The sequence below is a fragment of the Melanotaenia boesemani genome, chromosome 19 (genome assembly GCF_017639745.1).
Source record: "Melanotaenia boesemani isolate fMelBoe1 chromosome 19, fMelBoe1.pri, whole genome shotgun sequence".
Lineage (NCBI taxonomy): Eukaryota > Metazoa > Chordata > Actinopteri > Atheriniformes > Melanotaeniidae > Melanotaenia > Melanotaenia boesemani.
The window spans coordinates 24940000-24951067 of NC_055700.1; the positions used below are offsets into that span (position 1 = coordinate 24940000).

The 11068-nt window shown below is 38.2% G+C and overlaps 1 protein-coding gene across 1 annotated transcript; it reads left to right on the forward strand.

Moving 5' to 3' along the window:
- Positions 1-949: 949 nt before the first annotated feature.
- LOC121629984 (annexin A1-like) lies at positions 950-10656 on the forward strand. The gene is made up of 12 exons (XM_041969979.1): positions 950-1103; positions 1710-1838; positions 1946-2051; positions 2268-2362; positions 3197-3310; positions 3890-3980; positions 4200-4336; positions 5914-6007; positions 6375-6470; positions 9795-9853; positions 10149-10271; positions 10355-10656. Exons 2-12 carry the CDS (start codon positions 1770-1772, stop codon positions 10409-10411), a joined length of 1041 nt encoding a protein of 346 aa, XP_041825913.1. The 5' UTR covers positions 950-1103; positions 1710-1769; the 3' UTR covers positions 10412-10656.
- Positions 10657-11068: the final 412 nt, after the last annotated feature.

The window sequence follows — 11068 nt, forward strand, 5'->3', positions numbered from 1 at the left end:
TCTGGCCATTAAGACTGTGCCGGCGTAGACTCTGGAGATGACAGAATGAACAGGAAAAGTCACCAGAACAGGATGAGGTGTCATCAGGAGCACTGCTTGATGAAAAGGAGAAACTGTGTTCCCCTCGGTCTAGAGGCTGGCAGGATGTGTATACAGCTTCAATTGTCAGGGTTTCCCATTCACATTAGTTTGAGACAACATTTTTTACAGCCTTCTAGAGATGCCCAACACAGTCCTTCCATTTCTGCATGCATGATGCTGCCAGTCCCATCACCATTTCCCACACAGACCAGGTTAAACACAGAGGTTCAGAGGCTAAGGAAAGCACAGGACAATACCAGAGGAGTGATGAAGTGTGCTCAAAACAGAATTAAACAGGGTTTCAATACATTTGTTTTCAAACTTTTCCATAACATTCCCATAATGGTCAATTTGCTTGATTTATGTATGAATAAAAAATGAAAATCTAAAAAAATAAAAAGATCTTGAGATTCTTATTGGAGCACTAATAGAGGAAGAGGAGATGAGAGGAAGGGAGTGGAAATAAGAAGAGATGATCAGAGAGAAGACAAAAGAAGTATAAAAAGATGTAGAAGGGAAGAGCGGCAAGAGCAGATGGAATGGAGACAGACAGAAGACAACAGGAGGCTGAAGACAGCTGGATAAGTTTGCTATAAATCGTGTAGTTCGCTTTTCCTAGAATTATTATTGAAAAAAAAAATCCTGTTTACCTTTAACACATAAACCTCCAGAATAAAATGTGGACCATCAGGTTCGGTCACGTTACTGTCCAGAAACAACACGTTGTCTCAGGTTAGTAACTGGGTGTGTCCCTCCGGCTTTACTTACTACTGTTTCTGAATGTCTGTGAAATTATGGGATGGAATATTTGCTGATTTAGATCACAAGTCTGAACAGAAGAGTCACTCGACCTGTCAGAGGTGTCGAGCCTGTCTGTCACCTCCCAAGAATACTAGCTTTGAGAGGGAGCAGCTGATTGGCTGGTCCTCTGCAGGTTGAGGTTAAACTACCTGAAAATGATGAAGGTGGGTGGAGACGCTGCAGAGGACATCTGAAAGCTGCAGACTGCGATACGAGGACAGGTGAGCTGGTTTTTTATGTTTAATTAAAACAACAGAGAAGTCTGTAAATAATCTGTAATGGTTTGTGCTTTTTATGTTTTAGTGTTTTATGGGTTAGTCTGTTAATTATGTTCACCTTTTTTTAGTGTTCGCCTTTTCTCCATCTCCTGTATTCCATCTTACTTCCTGCCCTTTCCCTGTTTATTTGATGTAGTTTTGCCCCGCTGCTGTTGTTTCTGCTCAGCTTCTGGTTTAATCTTGGTTTTGTTCATTGCTTTATAAAATCTCCTGCTGTCTTCATTTGCTTTGTTTCTTGCTTCACTTTTGTTCACTGTTTTGTAGAATTAATATTTTGTGTTTGGTTAGTAGTTTTTTTTTTTTTTTTTAATAATTTCATATATGTTGTTTTGGCTCGTTTGTCTTCCTGCCCTCACCGGTTTCACCTGTGTCTTGTTACGCAATCAGCTCTCTGTGATTGATTGTGTCTTTTCAGTCTGTGCTTGCTGACTTTGTCTCTCCATCCTTCCTGTTTACCTTTCCTATATGCTCATTATATAGATCTAGGTTTGTACTTGAGCCTCAGTTTGCTTTAGTTTAGAAGTTTGCCACACCTGCTTTATGTTCTAGATTTGGATCATCACTCACTCTTCACCCACCTTTAAATCTGGTTTTCACCGCCCACTTAAGATGTCGATATTCAGGAAGATCTTTAAAGATGTCATCCCTCACAAAAACCCAGCTGATGACAGCGCTAAGGCGAGTATATGATCTCCTCCAATCTAACGACCATCGTCTCATCATCTTTCCATGAGATGGAAAAGGGACATAATTAAATAAATTAATGTATTTTATTGTTTATAAAGGTGAAGGAAAAGCCAAAGCCTAAGTATTATGGAACCGTCACCCCGTACCCGAATTTTGATGCCAGCAGTGACGCTTCAGTCCTTCAGAGCGCAATTAAAGCTAAAGGTCTGTATGTCTGTTTCAGCTGTCTTATAAATGTTTGTAGCTTAAAGATTAAAAGACTTAAAATGAATCTGAAAATTTGTAATAATAGTCATTGATTACTGTATGAATGACTGGAAACCTTCGTTAATGATCAGTGTTGGTGATGATAAAAGTGCAAGACTCCACATTTTCTACGGCTGTAGAGAAAATGTGATAAGTTCAAGTTGTTTCCAACAGGAGTGGATGAGGATGTGATTGTTTCAGTCCTGGTAAAGAGAAACAATGAGCAGAGGCAAAAAATCAAAGTTGTTTATGAGGCGAAAGCTGGAGGGGTGAGTAAACTTTTTCTTATAAAGACCGAACCAAGAGTGTTAAAATAAATTAATCTGCAACAAGCAGTACAAGCCACTGTCATCCTTTTGACCAAAATTGTTGTTGAGCCTTTTACAGATTTGTCAGATAAAAGAGGTAAAGATTGTCATGGCAACAAGCTATGCAGTCCAGAACATTTTATATTTGCAATGAAGTTTTAATGGCTGTCTTAATCAGCACATTCCCATATGTAATTCTGAATTTTGCTATTTTATTACCTTATTAGTTTCTCTGCTACAACACATCTGCTTCAAATCCATCTGCGGATCTTGTAGGACCGAATTGAGTAGCCCTGATCTAAGGACTGGAAGTGAGCTTTAACGGCTCCCTCAAAAATTCATATACCTAGTTATGCTTTAGAATAGAATAGAATAGAATAGAATAGAATGCCTTTTATTGTCATTATACACATGTACAACGAGATTAAGCCATCCCCAGTGTCAGCGCAGAGAGAGCAGTATAGAAATAAATAATAAATAAAAGATCTAAGGTATAAAATATTTACAGAAATAAAACAGATGTGCACACTCTAGTTATTTGCTTTACACTGCCACATGGGGGCAGAACTCAGACACAGAAGATGAGGCAGATAATATTCAGTTGGTTGTAGTCTGCAGCTTCACCACTAGGTGTCACCACATACTACACACTGCTTCTTTTAAAATGGAGTTTGAAGACAGTGCGGGAAATCCTTAAATATTTACACAATGTTTGGAGGAATAAAATACTGACATTCTACGTAATGCTTGATTATAACGGTGCTGTCCTTCGTGTGGCTGATTTGCTCTGTGCAGAGTCTGGAAAAAGCTCTGAAGTCAGCTCTCAGCTCACATTTTGAGGATGTGTGTCTGGCTTTGATCATGAGGCCGGCACACTTTGACGCCTACCTGCTGGAGAAAGCCATAAAGGTAAATATCAGGGGTTTATTTACCATTTATCACACCATATTAACAATTTGTCCAGACCAGACTAAAAACCTTCCCCAATTCATTGAGCCTTTTACACACATTTTGCTGTTCTTTCATTTCTTTGCCTAATGTGTTTTTGTCTGTTAAAAGGAAATGTGAACTTGTGCACATTTTAAGGATATTTTATTTAAAAAAGCATTGAACAGACAAGAGTTCTTTTCATTGCAGCATTTTGACATACAACTTTAACCTGATCTAAGGCTTTTTACTAGATTCCCCGCACTGATTGCGTGTGATCCCAGCGTCTTAGTGATTTATCCTGAGTCAAATTAGGTGGCTCTATCAGCCAATCAGGTTCTACACAATAACTCATTAATTTGACTCAGGTGTGTTGGTACAGGGATACATGGAAAACCTGCTGGATTGCGGCCCTCGTAGGACCGAACTGAGTAGCCCTGATCTAGGGATTGAACTTGTAACCTCCAGCAACAGTTGCCTTTATAATCTGTAATTCTGTTGTAAAGGGTTCAGTAAAGTCCAGTTTTACCACTGCTTCTTGTATTTCCTTCATTCCAACAGGGTCTGGGTACAGATGAGAGAGTCCTGGTGGAGATTCTAGCAACAAGATCAAACAGAGAGATTCAAGAAATCAAAGAGGTCTTCAAAAAAGGTTTTCAAGACATCCACACTGTTATTTGTTGTTCTGACCTCTGAGTTCTTGAAAGGTTTTCAGCTTTTACATAACATTTTAGCTGATGGTTTTTAATGCTGCCAGCAGCAAAACGGCACTAAAATCCTAGACAGTGATGCTCTCTGATCACCAGGATGTGGATTCTCAGTGTCTACAAAAGGCTGCTACAAACGTTTTTTTATTTTTTATTTTTCCCAGAGTATCAAAGGGACCTGGAGCAGGTTATCAAGGAAGAGACCAGCGGTGACTTCACCAAGGCTCTCCTGGCTATGCTGAGTGCTCAGAAAGATGAAAGCACTGAAGTAGATTCTGAGCTTGCCCGAAAGGATGCAGAGGTAAAGCGGAAATAAATTAGAAATATAACTTTGAGTGTAGTGGTTTTTTTTTTTTTTTCTGTTCCTCAAACAACACAAATGATGAAACCCTGAAAGTAGTTTAACTTTTCTACCGTTACTGTAGCATTTAGTCACAAGTCAACTTGAGATCTGTCACAATTTTGTCGTCTTTATTTGTACAAATAAATCTAAACAAGTCTGGCATTTAAACTTTTAGCAAGTAAAAGAAAAGGGTGCATTTTATTAGGGATAATTTGTCACTTTGGGACTGTTCATGGTAAAGAATGGACTAAATCTTTCACATGATCAAATGGTCCTTAACTTTTAAAATTATTGACAAATTTGCATGAGCAACACAGAACTGATTTCACTGTTTATTATTAGCAAGGACTGCAAAAAGAAAAAAAAAAAAAAAAATGCAGAAGTTTGTGTAAAAACTACGTACATGCCATCATTCAATGACTTGTGGAATCACTAACAGTTACAGTAACTTTTTTTTCGACCGACTTCGACTGACTCTTCCTTACAATGTTATTTAAGTCTATAAAAAATGGCAGATATTTATGCACAGCTCTATTAATGTCCTGCTACAGCGTTTCAGTCAGACTGAGGTCTGAACTTTTTATGTGAATTAGCTTCTGTGTTTGGGATCATTGTTTTGTGTCATTTTCAGCCAAGTTTGATCTGCCAGATAAAATGACATCATATTTAAGTCATGGTAGACTACAAGGTGTCCTGATACTGTGGCTGCAAAACAAGCCCAAACCATCAGTCCTCCACCTCCATCTTTGACACTTGGAATGTGTTTGTGCCGACATGTTTGATTTGCAACCTATTACAAGCAAATCAGTCTTTTTTTTGTTATTATTTCAGTTTCTTAATTTCAGTTCTCTAATTTCTAATGTCGTGAACTTTAAAGCAGCACTACTGAACTACTGCTGAGCAGTTTTTCTGTGAGGCGCCCCCTATCAGTGTTTAATTCAGCATCTCCAGCCAGTAAAAGTCAGGTCAATGTTGACTCTTGTCTTATCACTTTCTTACTTTTCCTCACTTCCTCCACTTATGTCCTCATGTGTTTCTTTGCTAAATCAGCTGCATTTAAACTGCAGGGCAACAACGGCTCCAGGAATGTGCATAATAGATGTTGGTTTATCAACAAAACGTGTTAGAAGCATATTTTTAAACTCATGAAGTGGCATGGTGATACTTTAACATGCTAACTGAGGCCTGTAGCATCTGAGATGTAGCTCTTGGTGTTTTTTTTTTTTTTTTTTTTAAAAACAGTTTCTTTGAGGATTACACAGCCTGATTTAGGCTCTGAACTTACTGGGATGTCCACTTCTGGAAAGACTCTCAGCCAGCTCCAAGTAGTTTTGAGATGCTCTGATAACCTTTTCTAGATTGATGGGCAGCAACAATTTATCCTAAGATCATTGCTGCTGTCTTTCATCCTTGGCACCGTTTTTAAAACACACCAGAAAATTGCTTTTCTTTTTTTTCTTTTTTTTAAATGTCTGAATGTCTGTCTCCAATGGAACATCTACATGTATTTGGGTGTTATTCTCTGGTGTCCTCAGATTCTATTTGAAGCCGCTAAGCATACTTCGGCAGCCGACGTGTCCTCCTTCATTAACATCCTGACAAAGAGGAGCAACGCACAGCTCTGCAAAAGTAAGTGTTTGAAACACTGTAGTTGAATTTACCCTTCATAAACCTTTCATTTAGAGGTGATAACACACCTAGACTAACAGGTTTGACCAACAATCACTGTGGTAACCAATGGATCACACCCAGTAGTGAAGGAACAAAGTCAGTCTAATCTTTTATCATCACGAAGTCCTCAGATTCTGACATATTTACTGTAAAGTTATTTTGTATGTAAATAAATTCAGTATTATGCTTGACCAGAGAGAACAAGCAAAAACAGTCTTACACCCTATTAAAATTCTGTATAAACATAAAAAAACAGACCTTTTTTTTCCTTGTTTCCAACTCTAAAACCTCATTAATCCAGAAATAACACCTTTTTATCTGTTAGCATTCCAGCAATATGCCAGCGTGAGTGACGTGACGTTGCCTAAGGCCTTGGAAATGGAGCTAAAGGGAGACATTGAAAACTGTCTCATTGACATTGGTAGGTGCAATATCAATCTTTTGATGCAATATCAATCTGTGTGTCTGAGAGAGCAGCAAGACCTTGATGCTATGTCACAAAATCTGATAAAGACCTCTGAGGTACATCTGGATCATCAGTTGTTCCATCGTGTCACTGAAACAGGGGCGGAGCTAGAGGGTTTGACAGGGTGGCACTGGTCACTTCTGACCAAGTACCACCTCGGCTGATTGATGGGTTACTGGAGGAGGACAGAAATGTATTGTTGGACCTGTATGGATCACGAGTATCACTACACCAGTTTAAAGTAAATTTTAAAGTAGTTTCCTAATTAGTCATTAGTTCAAAGGAAAAATCAGCATTGACACCATGCTTCAAATCAGAACTGCAGTCGAAAGAGAAAAACATGGAGAGCATTCTCTAATATGAAATCCTTGTTTTAATCCGTTTTTGGTCGTTTGCTTTTTTAGCAGGATGCCAAAGCTTTTTGGGTTTTTCTGAAACTATTTCTGGTCCGCTTATTTTACTAGCTTCCATACCTGCACTGCTGCTGCTCTTTTGCCGACATAAAATACCAAACGTGGCCTTGTTGTTGTTTGGCAACCATAGGAAGTTGCATATGATTGGTTAAGGAACCAGGAAGTTGGAAAGAGTAACACGGTGCACCCAAGTTATTCCGGCATGGAGCTCTTATTTTGGAGGAGAAAAACTTGACAAAGACATTGTTTACAGAGGCAAATTTATTTGTTTGCACATTTCATGTACAAGACAATTCAAAGTGCTTTACATAAATCATTACAGCAGGGTACAGAAAGCAATACAAGTGCATAAAAAAAACAAAATAAAAATAAATAAAGATTAAAAGAAATGCAATTAATAAAATAAAAGCATAAGGAATATGCTAAAACAAAATAGATAAAATGCAAGAAATAAAGTTAAAGACAATATTAAAACATGATTCCAGCTTAAAAGAACCAGATGTAGATTTTGACTCCTAAATAAAAACTATTGAAATGCAGCAGAGATCAGGTGGGTCTTCAACCTTGATTTAAATAAACTGAGTGTTTCAGCTGATCTGAGGCTTTCTGGGAGTTTAGACATTTTTTTATAGGGAAGCTTCCTTTTATCCCTCGCAGCAAATGAGAACATTTTAAATTATTTTTAAGGAAAAAATCCCAATTTTTCAGCCTTTAAAAATATTGACACTTTGGCTGCACATTTCTAGAACATTTTATCCGGTGCAAGTACAACTACTAATATTAGGCTATTAAACTGATGTTAGCATGAAGCTATGTAGCAGTGCTAATCCAGTTGTATTTAGGGACTACACATCAACTTAGTTAATCAACATTTTCACAATGGAGCTGAAAAAGTACAAAGATGCTGAGAGTACCTCGGTAACCATGCTACTTAGCACTGGCTAAGCTACTGCTACATAGTCCAGTTTAATTTTTACTTGAGGCTAGCTAAGCTGCTAGTTGCTTTTAATGTAGTTACAGCATGAAAATGTGGAGAAATATAGCCTGGAACCAGTCTTCCTTAGTAGTAAGAATGAAGAGAGAGGGTGATATTTCTGACTTTTGTGTGAAGAGGAAGGACACAGTTCAGGGCGAGACAGACCCCAACCCCAGCATCAGAAACCAGAGACACCCCCACCCCAGTACCACATCAAGTTCTCCAAAACAACCAACTTACCTTTCTGTGAAGAAAACTTGTTCCAAATATTTCCACTTGGTGATTCAGATTATTAATGTAAAGATATTTTATTTCTCATGTCTCTCTAATGTGACCTATTATCACAGCAGTGTATGTGAGTGTGTGTCTGCTAGAGGAAAACCAATAATTTCCTTTCTCACTATATGGTCCCTCTGATAGTCTTGCCCACCTTCTGGCCACCCCATGTATAAAAGTCTAGCTCTGCCACTGCACTGAAGCCTCATCAGAAATGGTCTTCATGGAGTCTTTATATAGCCCTTTAACAAAAAATGAAGAATGAATAAAAATAATTTTCTGATAATTTATTGCGTGTGATATGTCAAAACAATTTTAGTGCAAACAGTACGGCAGAAGTCAAGTATCAGATTGCGTTCAACAGGGTTATAAGCAATTATTTTTAACCATAAAGTGATGCAAAAGGTCTCAAACTGCATGCATGAAATATGATACATACAGCATTAAAGGGCTGAGGAAGGTAAACGGGAGAAAAAGGCTGACGTATGCCAAATGACACAGGAACTGCACTGAACATCTGTGACAAATCCTCTCCAGAGCAGTGTGGATCATTTTGATAGAGAACAAAACAAAAAGGCAGCCAGTATCCAAAGACAAGCTTTGGAATGTCCTTCAAGAAGCCTAGAGAACTATTCCTAGAACTCCTATTGGGTCTACTGATAACCTGTGAAACAGTGATTAATGTTGCATTGCTCATCTCTGCTGTTTCTGTTACAGTTGTTGCTCAGTGAAGACTAAGCAAAGGATCACTGAGATAGAAGAGAGGAAATAAGATGCTAGGTATACTCCAGCAATAATAAGTTCCAGCCAGTTCCTACAGGGGTCATTTTTGGGAGTAAACCTTTGATTGTCCCCTGATTTATGAAGTGGAAATGGAGAATCAAGGAAAGAACTTTCCAGAAAACTCTTACTAGTCTTTGGAAACGCTTCCTGGAATTAAAATGTATTTTGATTATACTGACTCAGTTTATTTGGGTCATTTGGTTTTAAACTGCTGCCCCAACAGCTTGCCAATAAAACTGCCCCTTCCACTGCCAACATCTTGTTATAGTAAAAGACTTGAAGAAGTAGACCTGCTCTGTCCCTTCCTGTAAACATCAGTTTAATTTCCAGCAAACAATAATGGACTTCAGTCAGTTTTATGTGTGCACATGAGGAACATGACACCACCATGACTCAAAAAGAAAGGGAAGGAAAGGACAGGGATTAATCATCCATGGTGATGTAAATCCAGTTTACTGTCAATGTGTTTAAGTGTATTTTCAGATTATTTATTGAGCTGAATTATTTTCTAGTTTGACCAAAACGTATCTGAATATAACTTTACTGCTGTAACATGTGGTATCCAGAAAGAAAACCTAGGAAAAGTCATCCACAAGAAATCTGACTGCAGATCCAGTTAAACAAAATGATGAAACCAACTTCCAGCTGAACACTGAACTGGTGAATCAGCTGGTTGGACTGATGGGAACTCCTCACACCCTGATCAGGGAGCGTTTAAATCTCTGGATGGACTACATTAACCTAAATCTGGAACTCCTGGGGATAAGCAGCATCTGGACTCTGTTATATTTTGTATAAATTATGTATTTATTTTCCTTTTTTCATATCCAGTGAAATGTGCCTTTAATACCCCGGCTTTCTTCGCTGAGAAGCTCCATCTGGCTATGAAGGTATGTATGAATGCATGTTGGTAGGATCTAAATCAAACCAAAAAAATCTAAACCAAAACTCTATGATGATGATTTATTATAAGTCCGGAAATCACATGACACTGTATCACTGAATGGAAAGTTTACCACATGTGGCATTCCCATACAAACTGTATTTAGGATTGAATTACACTAAAGAGGTTAGACTGTCAATAACTATTTCACAGCAAACAGCTGAATATACAGACAAGCTGTGACTTTCCATTATGGTAGAATATATAATGTATCTGGGGCTAAAACTGCTGGGCTCTTGCAGGGTCTCGGCACATGTGAGAAGACGTTGATTAGGATCCTAGTAAGCCGCTCTGAGGTCGACCTCAAGAAGATTCTGGAGCAATACAAGCTCATGTGTAACCACAGCGCTCAGGAGGACATTCTGGTAAAAGCAAATGATGCGAAATGACAGCTGACATGATGTGTATTGGTGTATTGTAGCTGACCAAAAATGTATCTGTTTTACAGAAAGACACCAAGGGACATTTTCAACAAGCCCTGCTTGGGTTGTGTGGACCTCAATGATATTCTGTTCTCATCACTTTGCAGCTCATTAAGAAAAGAACTTTCTTATCAAGTTGCTGTTAAAATTAATGAGTATCTCAAACTACTTCTAATGATTGATTATCCATTGCATTTTGTGCCTTTTCTTCCTCCAGAAAACATGTTTCACATGGTTGTTTTTATGGAAATTCTTTTCATCTGTAACTTTTTCATCTGCCTCTAATAAAATATCTGAGATGTATTCATGTGTCTTAAACTCTTCTGCTTTATATCTGATATAAGAAATAAAAGTGAAAGATTGGAAGAGCAGGAAGTTATTAAATACAATATGAATGCATCAACATATTTAGATTGAAACAGAACTTGAGAGCTGAAGTTGTGTGGTTTAGACCAAATAAGTCATCTTTGGGTGCTTTTTTGACCACAAAGACAAGTGTAAAACACTGAAAGTTCAAGTGATGGGTCAGCTTTGTGTCTCACAAAATCAAACTTAAATTCTGAATCGTCTTTCTCAGCAGGCGTCCTTGGCTTATTAACCACCCTTTAATTCCACCCCAAACCAGTCAATGTAAATGGTTACCTTTTCTGAGTCTAATCCTGGATATTTTTCCTTCCAGTTAAATGGAGGTTTTTCTCCACTGTCGCACATCACCCAGTGCATGCTCAGGATGGAGGATT

Bases quoted from the DNA above. Each gene is read 5' to 3' on its own strand.
- LOC121629984 (XM_041969979.1), top strand. From the start codon at position 1,770: ATGTCGATATTCAGGAAGATCTTTAAAGATGTCATCCCTCACAAAAAC. The intron at 1,839-1,945 runs GCGAGTATATGA...TTGTTTATAAAG, and splicing joins CAGCTGATGACAGCGCTAAG to GTGAAGGAAAAGCCAAAGCC. The intron at 9,854-10,148 runs GTATGTATGAAT...GGGCTCTTGCAG, and splicing joins AGCTCCATCTGGCTATGAAG to GGTCTCGGCACATGTGAGAA.